This window comes from Oncorhynchus clarkii, chromosome 24 (genome assembly GCF_045791955.1).
Source record: "Oncorhynchus clarkii lewisi isolate Uvic-CL-2024 chromosome 24, UVic_Ocla_1.0, whole genome shotgun sequence".
Classification (NCBI taxonomy): domain Eukaryota; kingdom Metazoa; phylum Chordata; class Actinopteri; order Salmoniformes; family Salmonidae; genus Oncorhynchus; species Oncorhynchus clarkii.
The window spans coordinates 30,739,183-30,759,338 of NC_092170.1; the positions used below are offsets into that span (position 1 = coordinate 30,739,183).

At 43.0% G+C, this 20,156-nt stretch overlaps 1 protein-coding gene across 1 annotated transcript in view; it reads left to right on the forward strand.

Moving 5' to 3' along the window:
- The window catches only part of LOC139382860 (protocadherin Fat 3-like), a 264,053-nt gene extending 244,103 nt beyond the window's left edge, over positions 1 to 19,950 (forward strand). The window contains exons 25-29 of the mRNA XM_071127101.1: positions 1,009 to 1,162; positions 6,466 to 6,739; positions 7,153 to 7,603; positions 9,737 to 9,850; positions 18,285 to 19,950. Coding sequence (XP_070983202.1) covers positions 1,009 to 1,162; positions 6,466 to 6,739; positions 7,153 to 7,603; positions 9,737 to 9,850; positions 18,285 to 18,982 — 1,691 coding nt within the window. The 3' untranslated portion in view covers positions 18,983 to 19,950. The remainder of the gene's footprint in view (positions 1 to 1,008; positions 1,163 to 6,465; positions 6,740 to 7,152; positions 7,604 to 9,736; positions 9,851 to 18,284) is intronic.
- Positions 19,951 to 20,156: the final 206 nt, after the last annotated feature.

Genomic DNA, 20,156 nt, shown 5'->3' on the forward strand with positions numbered 1-20,156 from the left:
GGACTCAGCAGGGTGACCCCTTGACTTAACGTGCTGACTTAACACATCGAGGCCAAGTCTAAACACAGAGAGAGTGACTTAACGCTCCCATGGGTTGATCTCTTCCGGTCTCCTCGCTTGCATTTCTAATTCACAACGAGAGGCGGAGCGCTCTGAAAAGAGCACGGCATTCTGGGACTTGTCATGTTTGTCCTGGCTGTAATAAGGTTCAGTTAATAGGGATTTTTGCTGTAATTTTTGTGATCATTTTTTGGCATGCCGGACCTCTTTGTAAAGGTTATCGGAGTATGTGTGTGTGTATGTATTCCGGTATCCTGCTGTGTGTGTGTGTGTGTGTGTGTGTGTGTGTGTGTGTGTGTGTGTGCGTGTGCGTGTGCGTGCGTGTGTGTGTGATTGCGATGTGTCAATAAACGCAATGACATTTCCCTGTGTTTTCCAGAAGGTGTGTGTGTGTGTATATGTGTACCCGTGTGATTTCCCAGAGGTGTGTGTGTGTTTGTGTTTAGGCTGGCAAGCTCTCGTCAACCCGAGGCCAACTATCCCTGGCAGCACCGCCAAAGCTCAAACAATGCACACACTAGTCTCCACGGCACTGAACACATTCCTATGTGTGTGAGTGCGATGGAGCGTGAGTGTGTGTGTGTGTGTGATGGAGTTTGTGTGTGATGGAGTATGAGTGTGTGTGTGTGATGGAGTGTGTGTGTGTGTGTTCTGATGCGATGGTCTGAATGCTTTGTTCAATTGTAGCACTACACACCTGTATGCAGAATACTTCATTTAACACACACTTCCCCCCCACTCAGAGCTCTGACTCTGCTGATAGCTACTTTATTGAGGAAAAGTGTACTTGCTATGACTGTGATGTGTCGTTGTCTCACCTAGCTATCATAAGATGACTGCACTAACTGTACGTCTCTCTGGATAGGAGTGTCTGCTGAATGACTAAAATGTAAATGTACTTTTTTCTCTCTTGTCTCTCCCTCTCTTTCCCCCTCTTCTCTCTGTCAGGTTTTGCCTGTAGTTGCGGTCCCCAGTACACTGGGGGGCGCTGTGAGACTGAGATCACGGCGTGCATTCCCAACCCATGCCACAACAGCGGTGTGTGCAAAGCCATCGGCAACGCTTTCCTCTGCAGCTGCAGGAGAGGTTTCAAGGGCATCACGTGAGTTACTATCACACTAATGATCACACTGTAAACATACAGTGTACACGCCAACACATTCCTGTCCTGAACATACACCCCGGGAGTCTAAGACACACAGAATATAACATCCATTTATCACACACAGAGAGACACATAAACACCCACCTTTTAAATGAACTGTTTGTTTTAACCATTTCAGCTTCCTACTGGCCAAAGTAGTGGAAATAATATAATGTATGTCATAAATAACATCACTGTAAATGCAATACCTCATCATTTCCACTGGGTGGCAGTATACACCAGCTCTTCTCTACAGTGATAGGCAGATGAGTATAATTTATATTTTTTATTTAACCTGTATAGTTAAGAACAAATTCTACCCCGGCCAAACCCTAACCCGGATGATGCTGGGCCAATTGTGCACCTCCCTATGGGACTCCCAATCACAGTTGGTTGTGATACAGCCTGGAATCGAACCAGGGTCTGTAGTGACACCTCTAGCACTAAGATGTCTTAGACTGCTGTGCCACTCGGGAGAGGCAGAGCTGCCTGCAGCCTGTAAGATTCACTCAAAGAGTTGAAAGATAAAAAAAAATGACATTCATTCTGCTTGTCTCCTTGTCTCCAGGGGTTTAGGGGTGTTCCACTGTGTTACATTACAATATCTAATGCCTCAGAAATCAAGGCTACAGGCAGTCTTAATGAGGATGAGCTACAGTCACAAGCTCACAAATTAATGCACTGAAACACACACACACACACACACACACACACACACACACACACACGCCAGCAGCTTGTTCCATCATCAAAGCCAATTTAATTTCAGATGAGAAAGATCAGGAAAGTCAACCTCAGCGTGTTCGTTATTTGATTGTGAACATATGAGACTAGTGTTGTTTTTCAGCACTACCGTGCTCCACACCCTCATGCTTCTCTTGAGTACAATCCTGTGAGGACGAAAGTGTGGAGAACACAAACATTTCATTTGAGAAGCACTTGCACTCCCCTCTACTGTATTACCTCATGCTGCATTTCCCCCTACTGTATTAACTCATGCTACATCTCCCCCTACCGTATTAACTCATGCTACATCTCCCCCTATTGTATTACCTCATGCTGCATCTCCCCCTACTGTATTACCTCATGCTGCATCTCCCCTTACTGTATTACCTCATGCTACATCTCCCCCTACTGTATTAACTCATGCTACATCTCCCCCTACCGTATTAACTCATGCTACATCTCCCCCTACTGTATTACCTCATGCTGCATCTCCCCCTACTGTATTACCTCATGCTGCATCTCCCCCTGCTGTATTACCTCATGCTGCATCTCCCCCTACTGTATTACCTCATGCTACATCTCCCCCTACTGTATTACCTCATGCTGCATCTCCCCCTACTGTATTACCTCATGCTGCATCTCCCCCTACTGTATTACCTCATGCTACATCTCCCCCTACTGTATTACCTCATGCTGCATCTCCCCCTACTGTATTACCTCATGCTACATCTCCCCCTACTGTATTACCTCACGCTACATCTCCCCCTACTGTATTACCTCACTCTTTATCTCCCCCTACTGTATTACCTCACTCTGTATCTCCCCCTACTGTATTACCTCATGCTGCATCTCCCCCTACTGTATTACCTCATGCTACATCTCCCCCTACTGTATTACCTCATGCTGCATCTCCCCCTGCTGTATTACCTCATGCTGCATCTCCCCCTACTGTATTACCTCATGCTACATCTCCCCCTACTGTATTAACTCATGCTACATCTCCCCCTACCGTATTAACTCATGCTACATCTCCCCCTACTGTATTACCTCATGCTGCATCTCCCCCTACTGTATTACCTCATGCTACATCTCCCCATACTGTATTACCTCATGCTACATCTCCCCCTACCGTATTAACTCATGCTACATCTCCCCCTACTGTATTACCTCATGCTGCATCTCCCCCTACTGTATTACCTCATGCTGCATCTCCCCCTACTGTATTACCTCATGCTACATCTCCCCCTACTGTATTACCTCATGCTGCATCTCCCCCTACTGTATTACCTCATGCTACATCTCCCCCTACTGTATTACCTCACGCAACATCTCCCCCTACTGTATTACCTCACTCTTTATCTCCCCCTACTGTATTACCTCACTCTGTATCTCCCCCTACTGTATTACCTCATGCTGCATCTCCCCCTACTGTATTACCTCATGCTACATCTCCCCCTACTGTATTACCTCATGCTGCGTCTCCCCCTACTGTATTACCTCATGCTACATCTCCCCCTACTGTATTACCTCACGCTACATCTCCCCCCACTGTATTATTTCACTCTGCATCTCCCCCTACTGTATTACCTCACTCTGTATCTCCCCCTACTGTATTACCTCATGCTGCATCTACTCCTACTGTATTACCTCACTCTTTATCTCCCCCTACTGTATTACCTCATGCTATATCTCCCCCTACTGTATTAACTCATGCTACATCTCCCCCTACTGTATTACCTCATGCTGCATCTCCCCTTACTGTATTGCCTCATGCTACATCTCCCCCTACTGTATTAACTCATGCTACATCTCCCCCTACCGTATTAACTCATGCTACATCTCCCCCTACTGTATTACCTCATGCTGCATCTCCCCCTACTGTATTACCTCATGCTGCATCTCCCCCTACTGTATTACCTCATGCTGCATCTCCCCCTAATGTATTACCTCATGCTGCATTTCCCCCTACTGTAGTACCTCATGCTGCATCTCCCCCTGCTGTATTACCTCATGCTGCATCTCCCCCTACTGTATTACCTCATGCTGCATCTTCCCCTACTCTATTACCTCATGCTGTATCTCCCCGTACTGTATTACCTCACTCTGCATCAGCCCCCTACTGTTTTACCTCATGCTGCATCTCCCCCTGCTGTATTACCTCACGCTGCATCTCCCCCTACTGTATTGCCTCACGCTGCATCTTCCCCTACTGTATTACCTCACGCTGCATCTCCCCCTACTGTATTGCCTCACGCTGCATCTTCCCCTACTGTATTACCTCACACTGCATCTCCCCCTACTGTATTACCTCACGCTGCATCTCCCCCTACTGTATTGCCTCACGCTGCATCTTCCCCTACTGTATTACCTCACACTGCATCTTCCCCTACTGTATTACCTCACACTGCATCTCCCCCTACTGTATTTCCTCATGCTGTATCTCCCCCTACTGTATTACCTCATGCTGCATCTCACACTACTGTATTAACTCACGCTGCATCTTCCCCTACTGTATTACCTCATGCTGCATCTCACCCTACTGTATTACCTCACTCTGCATCTCCCCCTACTGTATTACCTCATGCTGCATCTCACACTACTGTATTACCTCACGCTGCATCTCCCCCTACTGTATTACCTCATGCTGCATCTCCCGCTACTGTATTACCTCACGCTGCATCTCCCCCTACTGTATTACCTCACGCTGCATCTACCCCTACTGTATTACCTCATGCTGTATCTCCCCCTTCTGTATTACCTCACTCTGTATCTCCCCCTACTGTATTACCTCACGCTGCATCCCCCCCTACTGTATTACCTCATGCTGCATCTCACCCTACTGTATTACCTCACTCTGTATCTCCCTTTCACTGAACCTTCTTCCAGCCAAGACAATGACGACAACAATCGATGAAACAAGATATACACAAAGCAAATGTTTTACTTCAGAATTATCAGCTAGATGTGTGAATCATAATAATCTAGCTAGCAAGCTAGTTAAAAAGGCAACAATTACCTAAAGCTAATATTATGCAAGATTGATGTCCATTCTTCGTGTGTAGCTAGCTAACAATTCTTTGTGGCTATCTGGCTAGCTAACAGTACTAGTAGCTAGTCAGTTAGCCCTGTTTACTTATTTTGGGCTTTCTATATAGGGTACGTAGGCAGGTAAACATGCAATAATTAACGCAGCCTGTATTTATTAACATATCAAGATAAAAAATACTGTAGTCAGGCAACATATGAGATGTGAATAGGCAGCATTTCTTTCCTAAGTCAGTGTATTTTCTCTCGCTTCAGCCATTGCTTAAATTTTTTTCGTGGTTGCGTCATATTTCTTTTCATACTTTCCGTTAAAGCTTAAAATATATACAAACGGAGTATGCATTCAAGAAGTGCCCTCCAGGCTCCCTTTCGCATACTTTAATTTGGACTCATACTCCGACCCTCCCATGCTCCAATTTGCATGCTCGGAGCACGGTAGCACGGTAGTACGGTAGTATGGTAGCACAGTAGTATGGTAGCACAGTAGTACGGTAGTATGGTAGTACGGTAGTATGGTAGCACGGTAGTATGCACGGTAGTATGGTAGTACGGTAGTATGGTAGCACAGTAGTATGGTAGCACAGTAGTATGGTAGTACGGTAGTATGGTAGCACGGTAGTATGCACGGTAGTATGGTAGTACGGTAGTATGGTAGCACAGTAGTATGGTAGCACGGTAGTATGGTAGCACGGTAGTATGGTAGCACAGTAGTATGGTAGTACAGTAGTATGGGAGTACGGGAGTACGGGAGTACGGTAGCACGGTAGTATGGTAGCACGGTAGTATGGGAGTACGGTAGTATGGGAGTACGGTAGTATGGGAGTACGGTAGTATGGGAGTACGGGAGTACGGTAGCACGGTAGTATGGTAGCACGGTAGTATGGGAGTACGGTAGTATGGGAGTACGGTAGTATGGGAGTACGGTAGTATGGGAGTACGGTAGTACGGTAGTACATACAAATACCTTCCTATGGTAGTATGGTAGCACGGTAGTATGGTAGTACAGTAGTATGGTAGTATGGTAGCACGGTAGTATGGTAGCACGGTAGTATGGGAGTACGGTAGTATGGGAGTACGGTAGTACGGTAGTACAGTAGTACGGTAGTACAGTAGCACGGTAGTATGGTAGTACGGTAGTACGGTAGTATGGGAGTACGGTAGTACGGTAGTACAGTAGTATGCATTTTGAGAAACACCCTGGGAGTCCCTGAGCTGTCCTCTATCACCCTCTCTACATGTCTCCCCTCCCACCTCCAAATGAAAGGAGAGTCTTAATCAGTTTTAGTCAGGCAATTATTAAATGTCCCACAAACTACCTGTGACAATTTGTTTTAAGTGCCAACTGAAGTGACAGAGGTTTAGATATATTGATGCCTACCTCAAGTTTTTGGAGTGTACAGACTATTTAAACTAATTACCATGCAAAGATCTCCCCTCATCCCTCTCTCGTCTTCCTTCTCTCCCTTCCCTCCTCCGTTCACCCTCTCCAGGTGCGAGGAAGACGTAAACGAGTGTGAGCGGGGCGGAGCCACGGGTGGCGAAGCAGAATGTGAGAACGGCGGTGTGTGTGTCAACACGCACGGCTCGTTCTACTGCAACTGCACGGCGGGCTTCGTGGGCCAGCTCTGCGGCCTGCGGCCCGTGGTGGTACCAGACATGCAGGCTGGACACGCTATGGTGGGGAAAGAAGAACTGATCGGCATTGCTGTTGTCCTATTCGTCATCGTCACCCTCATCATCCTCTTCATCGCCTTCCGTAAGAAGGTATTTGTATTGTGTTGTTTACTTATTATTGTGTGTTTTTATTTTTACGATGAAATGTGTAAGTTGTATCAATAATTGATAATATATATGTGTATCAATAATTCAGCCTTCGTTGCTTTTACAGATGTAGGGTCTTAAGTTGATCACACTGTCCTGCGATGTAGTACATTTAAAGATTGTATTGTATTTAAGGTTTGAAAAGGCTTCTGAAGTTTCTCATTTCCACAGAAATGTCAGACTTGATCTTCCCGTAAGAAAAATGTATCAACCCCTACAAAAATGTCCATTAATTAATATTTCCTGTTGATGCAGGATTATTTTCCTGCCTCAGAAACTGTCTCAAATTAAGATCCTACATCTTTAATCCTATATTTTGTTTTACAAGAAATACCAAAACTATATTTTGTCTCCAGGTGTTCCAGAAGAACTACTCCCGTAACAACTTGACGCTGGTCCAAGATCCAGCAACAGCAGCTCTGTTAAACAAGGCCAACGGGGTTCAGTTCAAGACCCTGCGCTGCACGCCGGGAGACCCCTTGAACCTGTACGCCGAAGCGGGGCTGTGCGCCACTGTGATAGGTGGCGGAGCTGGGATGCTCGGCCCGCCCCAGGTGCCTGTGAGGCCCATGGCATATACACCCTGTTTCCAAGGCGATCCGCGGTCCACGCTGGAGAAGATGGCGGACGGGAGAGGCGTGGAACACACTGAGATGAGCACCTTCCACCCAGAGTCACCCAGGATTCTGGGAGGCACAGCGCGAAGGGGGGTGGTGGTGTGTAGCGTGGCGCCCAACCTGCCACCTGTCTCGCCCTGTCGTTCTGACTGTGACTCCATCCACAAGAGCCCCTGGGACAGCGACGAGGGTCAGTGTGTGTGGGTGGGGGGACATAGTTATGTATTAGTGTGATGTGTTTGAACCTGTTTGTGTGTGGTACAGTCTTTGTTCATACGTGTTTGTGGTGTCTTGTGTGTGTGTATTCATGCATACTGTATATTCCGTTTGTGTGATTGAGTATCCCTCCAAGTGATTCTCTTTTCCAGGAACCCTTGAGGGGGAGTGCATTGTTGTTCCATTTCCATATTCATTCATATTCATATTACACAGAACTACACTCAGAGATCATCACGTTCAGTTTATCAAGACCATCCTAATTATGAGCTGGCTTTGATTCCCAAATCAAAAGTGTGTGTGTGTGTGTGTGTGTGTGTGTGTGTGTGTGTGTGTGTGTGTGTGTGTGTGTGTGTGTGTGTGTGTGTGTGTGTGTGTGTGTGTGTGTGTGTGTGTGTGTGTGTGTGTGTGTGTGTGTGTGTGTGTAACTGACTGTGACTGACTATAACGGACTGTGACTGACTTTAACTGACTGTGACTGACTATAACTGACTGTGACTGACTATAACTGACTGTGACTGACTATAACTGACTGTGAATGACTATAACTGGCTATAACTGACTGTGACTGACTGACTACAACTGACTGTGACTGACTATAACTGACTGTGACTGACTGTGACTGACTATAACTGACTGTGACTGACTGTGACTGACTGTGACTGACTGTAACTGACTATGACGGACTATAACTGACTGTGACTGACTATGACTGACTATGACTGACTGTAACTGACTATGACGGACTATGACTGACTGTGACTGACTATGACTGACTGTGACTGACTGTGATTGACTGTGACTGACTTTGACTGACTGTGACTGACTATAAATGACTATAAATGACTGTGACTGACTACAACTGACTATGACTGACTGTGACTGACTGTGACTGGCTGTGACTGACTTTGACTGACTGTGACTGACTATAACTGACTATAAATGACTTTAACTGACTGTAACTGACTATGACTGACTGTGACTGACTGTGACTGACTGTAACTGACTGTGACTGACTATGACTGACTATGACTGACTGTGACTGACTATAAGTGACTGTGACTGACTATAACTGACTATAACTGACTTTAACTGACTGTGACTGACTGTGACTGACTATGACTAACTGTAACTGACTGTAACTGACTGTAACTGACTGTGACTGACTGTGACTGACTGTGACTGACTATGACTGACTTTAACTGACTGTAAATGACTGTGACTGACTATAACTGACTATAACTGACTGTAACTGACTATGACTGACTGTGACTGACTATAACTGCCTGTGACTGACTGTGACTGACTGTGACTGACTATGACTGACTGTAACTGACTATGACTGACTGTGACTGACTGTGACTGACTATAACTGACTGTGACTGACTATGACTGACTCTGACTGACTGTGACTGACTATAACTGGCTATAACTGACTTTAACTGACTGTGACCAACTATAACTGACTATTAATGACTATGAATGACTGTGACTGACTTTGACTGACTGTGACTGACTATAACTGACTGTGACTGACTATAACTGGCTATAACTGACTGTGACTGACTGTGACTGACTGTAACTGTGACTGACTGTAACTTACTGTGACTGACTATAACTGACTGTAACTGACTTTAAATGACTAACTGCCTGTGACTGTGACTGACTGTGATTGACTGTCCAGAACATTTCTAAATCAATATTCACCTTTACCAATATACAATATGATGTTTGTCATCAAGGGTCTCTCTGTACCTTCAGCCTGTCCTGTCCCCTGATGTGTGTATGTCAGTTAGTATGAGAGGCTGCACTGTCACCCTGATTCTAGACTACAGTTCTCAGTAAGTCAGGAGGAGACTGGCCGGGCTGTTCTGGGCGCCCTTTTCTAGCCCACTCTAACCAGGACCAGACTCTACATCTAGCTCTCGATGCCAGCAGTGTTGTCGATGGAGCCAAAGTATGTGTGTGATTTGTGCCACAACAAAGACAGCCCTGGTACAAACGAGCCTGTTCTTCAGTGACTAACCACGCTGAGGGCCAACTCTCCCTGGCCTGCTCCCACCGCCCTCAGACGCCCTGAACTTTACCCTCTGACCTCTCCCTGCAGGTAAAATGGTAGATATGGGCGAAGAGATGACCTGTTTCTCAGGGAGCAACAAGGGCAGCAACTCTGAGGTCCAATCACTGAGCTCCTTCCACTCCGACTCCTGCGACGACAACGGTAAGACATGCCCCTCCTTTCTCGTGCCTCTTTACGGCCACACCCATAGCAACAGTGAGGTAGTCTGCCGTCCGGTCCGATAGCAACACTTAACTTAGTCTTGTCTTCCCCTAACCCCCTATCATTAGCGTTAGGTGTTTGCAGATTCAGAAGTACCAGATACTGTATTTAAAAGCAATATGGCTGAAGCTCCCTAAAGCACGTCAGATGAGGTCGCGCCATCGCCATATTGCGTGAATAACAGTTCATTTAGATCTGCAAACACCTAAGAGATAGGGAACTAGGGGAGGATGTTATGTCATTAAAAGAGAGATGTTGTGGTTAACAATAACTAACACCCTCTCTCCAACAGATGCATTTACTCCTGCTGTGTTATAAAAGTGTTTCAGGAAAACAATTTGATATCCAGTGTGTTAGTTTATTTGTCCTCAATGTTATTGTTTGATTTATGTGTTTCATATAATCTGTTCATGTTCATTCTTGGAGGGGGTTTTTTTTCCGTTTTTTAATCCAGTTATTTTAATCCCGTGAATTGTTTTATTTCCATACCTGTCAGATTGTTGTTTTCATTTGGAAGTGACAGTGTGACAGTGTGTTAGTTGATTTCCATACCTGTCAGATTGTTGTTTTCATTTGGAAGTGACAGTGTGACAGTGTGACAGTGTGTTAGTTGATTTCCATACCTGTCAGATTGTTGTTTTCATTTGGAAGTGACAGTGTGACAGTGTGACAGTGTGTTAGTTGATTTCCATACCTGTCAGATTGTTGTTTTCATTTAGAAGTGACAGTGTGACAGTGTGACAGTGTGTTAGTTGATTTCCATACCTGTCAGATTGTTGTTTTCATTTAGAAGTGACAGTGTGACAGTGTGACAGTGTGTTAGTTGATTTCCATACCTGTCAGATTGTTGTTTTCATTTGGAAGTGACAGTGTGACAGTGTGTTAGTTGATTTCCATACCTGTCAGATTGTTGTTTTCATTTGGAAGTGACAGTGTGACAGTGTGACAGTGTGTTAGTTGATTTCCATACCTGTCAGATTGTTGTTTTCATTTGGAAGTGACAGTGTGACAGTGTGACAGTGTGTTAGTTGATTTCCATACCTGTCAGATTGTTGTTTTCATTTGGAAGTGACAGTGTGACAGTGTGACAGTGTGACAGTGTGACAGTGTGACAGTGTGACAGTGTGCACACAGACAGACATCTGACATAAGAGGAATAATACTGTGCTTCCATCCACACAGCTATGTTGTGTTTGTTACCTTGTCATTTCACTTTCATCATCACACATTCAAGCACATGTTGTTCTGTCCCATGTCTTTCAATGGTTGTAGTCGTTGATATTGCAGTTCCAATTGTTGTCAGAAGCCATTTCAGGTTTTAGGTGGTTGTTTATGTGTTGTGTTACATTGTGCTGTGTTGTCTGTGTTTTTGTTATTGTTATGGAACTTGTGCTTTGTTTTTGTGGCGTTTTGTTATTGGGAAAAAGTCAGTAGTAGTTATTTTTACTTAGAGAGTTAGCCTATAAAGGGTTGTTTCTTAATCGACATGGATCACTCAGGCCATTCTGCAAAAATCCCTGACATCCACATGTCAATCTATATAATCATAGTGTGTTGCTACTGAAATGCAATGCTGACATAACATTGATGCTTCATTCATTCATAATTAATGGAACCGCTTCACTGTCAAGATGATCACATTTCACATAATATCCTACTCTGATATTAGCCAATCAGGCCACAGAACAATCTGAATCAGTTCGGCTGACCACTCCAGTAGATGTGATGTCATTATAATGTTCATTCCATTTAATTTCTCCATTTGGTTTTTATTTTTCTATTTATCTGATTTTCATTGAATGTCTTCAGAACATCATTTAACAGTCTAGCTCTCGTCTCTCTGAGCACAGCCCTACCTCATGTATACATATGTAAATTGGAGTGTGTGTTGGTACAAGTGTGTGTGCGTGTACTGAGGATACTCTCCAATACTTAGACGAGCAAATGCACATGGATTCTGTGTTAGTCCCCTCCTACATACTTAGAAAAAAAGGTTCCAAAAGAGTTCTTTGGCTGTCCCCATAGGATAACCTTTTTTGGTTCCAGGAGAACACTTTTTGGTTCCAGGTAGAAAGAACCCTTTTGGTTCCAGGTAGAACCCTTTACACAGAGGGTTCTACATGGAACCCGAAAGGGTTCTTTCTACCTGGAACCAAAAAGGGTTCTCCTATGGGGTCAGCCGAAAACGTATTTTAGGTACTAGATAGCAAAACATTTTCTAAGAGTGTAGGTCTTCTAAGTCTGGTTCCATATGTAGCTTTGGATCAGACACCTCCCATGCTACACGTCTCTAGTGTTGATCCCTTCTTCAGCCAATAGTAGCTCTGCTTCCTGGCAACCCGTTGTCAACTTCCTGTGTCTCAAACCGTGTCTCCTCCCTCTGCTTCTCTTCAACAAGCCTCCATAGTGACCGTCATTCGACTGGTCAATGATGCAGTCGACACTATTGAAAACGAAGGTACCATGTCTCATCCATCCTCCTCTCTCTCTCTATCCTTGTGACACTCCCTTTACTTCTCCCTGCACTTCTCTCTCTCTCTATGAGATGCCATGCCAATGCTCTCCATGACAATACTCTGACAGTGCTGTGGTTTGAAAATCATGTACTTCAGGCATGATGTAAAATACATGGCTTGCATGTAATGTAAACTCAAAGTACACACATACTGTAGGCTTTATATTTTCAGTACACATCAAATACCTAGCTTACATTGAACCCATATGTTGAAGTGTCAAGCCTCAACACACACACACACACACACACACATCAGGGGTTCATGGGGGAGGGGGGGTATGACAAAAAGGAAGTGGTGGGAAAAGTAAAGATACCTTAATAGAAAATCACTCGAGTAAAAGTAAAGGTCACCCAGTAAAATACTACTTGAGTAAAAGTAAAGGTCACCCAGTAAAATACTACTTGAGTAAAAGTAAAGGTCACCCAGTAAAATACTACTTGAGTAAAAGTAAAGGTCACCCAGTAAAATACTACTTGAGTAAAAGTAAAGGTCACCCAGTAAAATACTACTTGAGTAAAAGTAAAGGTCACCCAGTAAAATACTACTTGAGTAAAAGTAAAGGTCACCCAGTAAAATACTACTTGAGTAAAAAGTTTTTAAGTATTTGGTTTTAAATATACTTAAGTATCAAAAGTAAATGTAATTGCAAAAATATACTTAAGTATCAAAAGTAAAAGTATAAATCATTTAAAATTGCTTTTATTAAGCAAACCTGACAGCACAATGTTCTTTTTTTAAACATTTTTATTTAAAGATAGCCAGGGGCACACTACAACACGCAGACATCATTTACAAGCAAAGCATTTGTGTTTAGTGAGTCCGTCGAATCAGAGGCAGTAGAAATCACCAGGGATATTCTCTTAATAAGTGTGTGAATTGGACCAGGGAAAGGGAAAATGTATGGAGTAAAAGGTACATTATTTTCTTTAGGAATGTAGTTGTAATGATGTGCGCTGAGAGTCAGGATGCAAGTTCAGAGAGTGAGTGTTTTAATAAATAAACACAACATAATACAAAATAACAAACACGAACAATGCACAGACATGACACAGGAACAGAAACAGTAACGCCTGGGGATGATGGAACCAAAGGGAATGATATATATAGGGAAGGTTATCAGGGAAGTGATGGAGCCCAGGTGAGTCTGATGAAGCACAGGTGCGCGTAACGATGGTGACAGGTGTGCGCCATAACGAGCAGCCTGGTGACCTAGAGGCCGGGGAGGGATCATGTGTGACAGTAGTGAAGTAAAGGTAGTGAAAAAATATAAGTAGTAAAGTACAGATACCCCCCAAAAATGACTTAAGTAGTACTTTAAATTTATCCTTTAAATTTTTTAATAAGTAATTTACACCACTGCAAAAAGGTCAGGGCTGAATAAGTGTTACTCACAACATGTGCATTGACATATTACACATATATAAACTGACATATTACACATACATAAATACACTGACATATTACACACACATAAATCAACTGACATATTACACATACATAAATCAACTGACATATTACACATACATAAATCAACTGACATATTACACATACATAAATCAACTGACATATTACACATACATAAATACACTAACATATTACACATACATAAATACACTGACATATTACACATACATAAATACACTGACATATTACACATACATAAATACACTAACACATTACACATACATAACCTGACATATTACACATACATAAATCAACTGACATATTACACATACATAAATACACTGACATATTACACATACATACATAAACTGACATATTACACATACATAAATCAACTGACATATTACACATACATAAATCAACTGACATATTACACATACATAACCTGACATATTACACATACATAAATCAACTGACATATTACACATACATAAATCAACTGACATATTACACATACATACATAAACTGACATATTACACATACATAAATCAACTGACATATTACACATACATACATAAATCAACTGACATATTACACATACATACATAAATCAACTGACATATTACACATACATACATAAACTGACATATTACACATACATAAATACACTAACATATTACACATACATACATAAACTGACATATTACACATACATAACCTGACATATTACACATACATGCATAAATCAACTGACATGTTACACATACATACATAAACTGACATATTACACATACATACATAAACTGACATATTACACATACATAAATCAACTGACATATTACACATACATAAATAAACTGACATATTACACATACATAAATCAACTGACATATTACACATACATAAATACACTGACATATTACACATACATAAATCAACTGACATATTACACATACATAAATCAACTGACATATTACACATACATACATAAACTGACATATTACACATACATAAATCAACTGACATATTACACATACATACATAAATCAACTGACATATTACACATACATACATAAATCAACTGACATATTACACATACATACATAAATCAACTGACATATTACACATACATACATAAATCAACTGGCATATTACACAGACATACATAAATCAACTGGCATATTACACATACATACATAAATCAACTGACATATTACACATGCATACATAAATCAACTGACATATTACACATACATACATAAATCAACTGACATATTACACATACATACATAAATCAACTGACATATTACACATACATACATAAATCAACTGACATATTACACATACATAAATCAACTGACATATTACACATACATAAATCAACTGACATATTACACATACGTAAATCAACTGACATATTACACATACATAAATCAACTGACATATTACACATTCATAAATCAACTGACATATTACACATACATAAATACACTGATATATTACACATACATAAATACACTGACATATTACACATACATAAATCAACTGACATATTACACATACATAAATACACTGACATATTACACATACATAAATCAACTGACATATTACACATTCATAAATCAACTGACATATTACACATACATAAATACACTGACATATTACACATACATAAATACACTGACATATTACACATACATAAATAAACTGACATATTACACATACATAAATACACAGACATATTACACATACATAAATAAACTGACATATTACACATACATACATAAATCAACTGACATATTACACATACATACATAAATCAATTGGCATATTACACATACATACATAAATCAACTGGCATATTACACATACATACATAAATCAACTGGCATATTACACATACATACATAAATCAACTGACATATTACACATGCATACATAAATCAACTGACATATTACACATACATACATAAATCAACTGACATATTACACATACATACATAAATCAACTGACATATTACACATACATACATAAATCAACTGACATATTACACATACATAAATCAACTGACATATTACACATACATAAATCAACTGACATATTACACATACATACATAAATCAACTGACATATTACACATACGTAAATCAACTGACATATTACACATACATACATAAATCAACTGACATATTACACATACATACATAAATCAACTGACATATTACACATACATAAATCAACTGACATATTACACATACATAAATCAACTGACATATTACACATACGTAAATCAACTGACATATTACACATACGTAAATCAACTGACATATTACACATTCATAAATCAACTGACATATTACACATTCATAAATCAACTGACATATTACACATTCATAAATACACTGACATATTACACATTCATAAATACACTGACATATTAGACATTCATAAATACACTAACATATTACACATACATAAATACACTAACATATTACACATACATAACCTGACATATTACACATACATAAATAAATGGACACATTACCGATACTTAAATACATTGATATATTAAACATTCGGGTGGATGGTAGTCTCAGATGGTCCGATCCTAAGCCTCGCAAACACCTGTCTGGCACCTCTTACACAAACACACACACGCTAACACTCTAAAGCTCTCTCTTCTCCTGTTCTCCCACCTGACAGTGTCAGTCATGGATCAAGGTCAGAGCTACAACAGAGGTGACCCTCCCCTTTCATCTCACATCAATCCATCTCATCTCTCTCACTCCCCTTTACTCCTCTCTCTCTCTCCCCCTCTCTCCCTTTCTCCCCCTCTCCCTCTCTCCCCCTCTCTTATTCTCTTCCTCTCTCTCTCCCTCTTGCTCCCTCGCTCTCTCCCTATCTCTCTCCCTCTCTCTCTCTCTTACTCTCTCTCGCTCACTTTCTCTCTTCCTCTCTCTCCCTCTCTCTCTTCCGCTCTCTCCCTCTCTTTCTATTCCTCTCTCTCTCTTCCTCTCTCTTCCTCTCTCTCCCTCTCTCTCTCTTCCTCTCTCTCCCTCTCTCTCTCTTCCTCTCTCTCTCTCTTCCTCTCTCTCCCTCTCTCTCTCTTCCTCTCTCTCCCTCTCTCTTCCTCTCTCTCTCTCTCTCTCTTTTCCTCTCTCTCTCTCTTTTCCTCTCTCTCTCCCTCTCTCTCCCTCTCTCTCTCTCCCTCTCTCTCCCTCTCTCTCTCTTCCTCTCTCTCCCTCTCTCTCTCTTCCTCTCTCTCCCTCTCTCTCTCTTCCTCTCTCTCCCTCTCTCTCTTCTCAGTCTCCCTCTCTCTCTCTTTGCAGTCTCCGTCTCAGCTCACTGTGTTTGTGTGGTTTGTTACTCCTAGCCCCCTGCCAACACACACACACACCCCAGCATGTGTTTTCCCCAGTCACAGTGTTGTTGTGCTGACTGAGCAGCACTGATACTTCCTTGGAGTTGGCACGTTGCCGGGGTGGAGAGGCTTCGCTTATCTCCCATGACAACCACTCACTCTCCAACGCGCCTTGTGGCCGTTCTTCCTCAGTTTGGCCAATTTTCACTTTCATTTGCTTTTGCCTGCTGCCTGTGACGTGTGATGTTTGATCCTCCCACTGCATTGCATTTGCATCCCACCTCCGAGCGTGTTGTTTTGTTGTTACTGCTTTAAATGAGTTTGTCCTCGCTGACGTTGCTTTGTTGAGATTTGTTTTTTACTTTATACTGCTTCTCACTTTTGTTTTGTAATTTCCTTTGATGCATGTACTGTCTGTCTGTCTGTCTGTCTGTCTGTCTGTCTGTCTGTCTGTCTGTCTTTCCGTTCTTTGTTATTGTTTTGAATTTTACAGTTGAATGCTTTGTGAAACATTCTCTGGTTAACATGCAAAAGTATGTCAAGCTGTGAAGTGTTTGTTTACGTTGAATGATCCCATCGATCAGTAGCCTCTGATCTCTCACCATGGCTCGGCTGTTCCGAAGTGCCACCCTGTGCCACCCTGTCTCCTCCTGAACCCTGACATGCTGTGACCTTTTGATCTGTGACCCCTGTCCTTACGTTCCCAGGCCTCCCTCCTGCATGTTGTGAAATCTTCAAAACACAGCTAACATGTTCACTGTACAGGATGTTCCCCGTGCTGTGGTTAACGTCTAACTGTGTTTTTGTTATCTACAAACATGCCCGATGGACCTCTGCAGACAGACTGTAGTTGTCCACTAACATGCCCGATGGACCTCTGCAGACAGACTGTAGTTGTCCACTAACATGCCCGATGGACCTCTGCAGACAGACTGTAGTTGTCCACTAACATGCCCGATGGACCTCCGCAGACAGACTGTAGTTGTCCAATAACATGCCAGATGGACCTACAGATTGTAACTGTCCATCAGGCATGTTGGCAGAGATTGTGTCTTCTAAATGTAATCTAACTCTGTCCCTCCCTCCTCCAGCATATCACTGGGACACGTCTGACTGGATGCCCAACTCACGGCTGCCCGACATCGAGGAGGTGCCCAGTTACGAGGCAAGCGGCCTGGCAGGCCACGGAGACATGGTTGCCTCAGCCTCCCGACTGGGGGGCAGCTCTCGCCTGGGGGGCAGCGCCCGGGAACTGGATTCAGACTACTACCTCGGGGGCTACGACATCGACAGTGATTTCCCACCTCCTCATGAGGAAGAGTTCCTGACCCAGGACCAGCTCCCTCCTCCCCTCCCCACTCCCCTGGAGGAGTACCAGGAGCACCCCTACGACACCCTGCCCGCCAACCGGCCCGCCTCCAAGGAGAGCACCCTGAGTGGGAGTGTTAGTGGCAGCACCGGACGCCACAGGTCCCCCCGCCCACACTTCCACCCCAGCCAATACCTGCCCCCACACCAGCTGCCCCTGGGGGAGGCGGGGCAAGGCGGGCCGGGAGGGGAAGGGTTCAGCACTTTTGTGGGTGGGGCGATCATGTCGGGAGGCGGGGACATGGATGATAATGTGTCGCTGAATAGGAGGTTGTCAGAGAACACATCATTGGCCTCGGACTTGTCAGCCCCCTGCGGTTTTGACGACTCAGAGGCGGGCGGTAGTGACTTGGACAGTATGGATGAGCTCCACCGGGGTGGGACACACACCGTAGAGATGCAGCAACAGACTGAGGTCTGAGGTCTGACTGGGCCCCACCGTGGGGTCAAGGAGAGTGGCAAGGGGACGGGTGGGCATGAGTGCAGGATAGAGACTGCTGGAGTAGGAAGTGGACGCTGTGTCGAGCTGTGCAGGTTCCTCTGGACTGAGTAATGAAAGATGGAGGTAGTCACTCAGAGGGGAATGATTGGTGTTTAATGGACACACTGCTAGATAGTGGCTACGTCATCAAAACAGTACCAACCTAGCCCTTCAACCACTGCCATTGCAAACACTAACCTCAAACCACTTCACCCATTGCAGGCTTCATCCTTAAACCACTTTTCTTCATTCCAAGCCACTACCCTTATTCATGACCCTTTAGCCACTACCCATGAGCTAATACCAAGCCGCATGCAATGGAAAGCAATGTGTTTTGACACATTAGTACCTACAGCTGGCCATCATCATAGCCACTAACCTAGCAGTGGCCCGTGTCAAGATCAGATGAGTGTTATCCTCTTCCATAGCGAGGAACAGAGAGCCTACCAGACATGTTGAGTACGTATAAAAACAGGGTTAGAATGTGAATAAGAAAGATTAAGTTTTAAAAAAAATACAAACTTTTAAGAGACAAGTGCAGGAGACAATGGATGATCGAGTGCAGAGAAAATGGATGAGCTAGTGCAGAGAAAATGGATGAGCTAGTGCAGAGAAATGGATGAGCTAGTGCAGAGAAAATGGATGAGCTAGTGCAGAGAAAATGGATGAGCTAGTGCAGAGAAAATGGATGAGCTAGTGCAGAGAAAATGGATGAGCTAGTGCAGAGAAAATGGATGAGCTAGTGCAGAGAAAATGGATGAGCTAGTGCAGAGAAAATGGATGAGCTAGTGCAGAGAAAATGGACGAGCTGGTGCAGAGAAAATGGACGAGCTGGTGCAGAGAAAATGGATGAGCTAGTGCAGAGAAAATGGATGAGCTAGTGCAGAGAAAATGAACGAGCTAGTGCAGAGAAAATGAACGAGCTAGTGCAGAGAAAATGGACGAGCTAGTGCAGAGAAAATGGATGAGCTAGTGCAGAGAAAATGGATGAGCTAGTGCAGAGAAAATGAACGAGCTAGTGCAGAGAAAATGGATGAGCTAGTGAATCAAGAAAAGATGAAGAATGTTTGGTAAAAATAAAAGAAGACAATATTGTAATCGAACGGTCAGTACT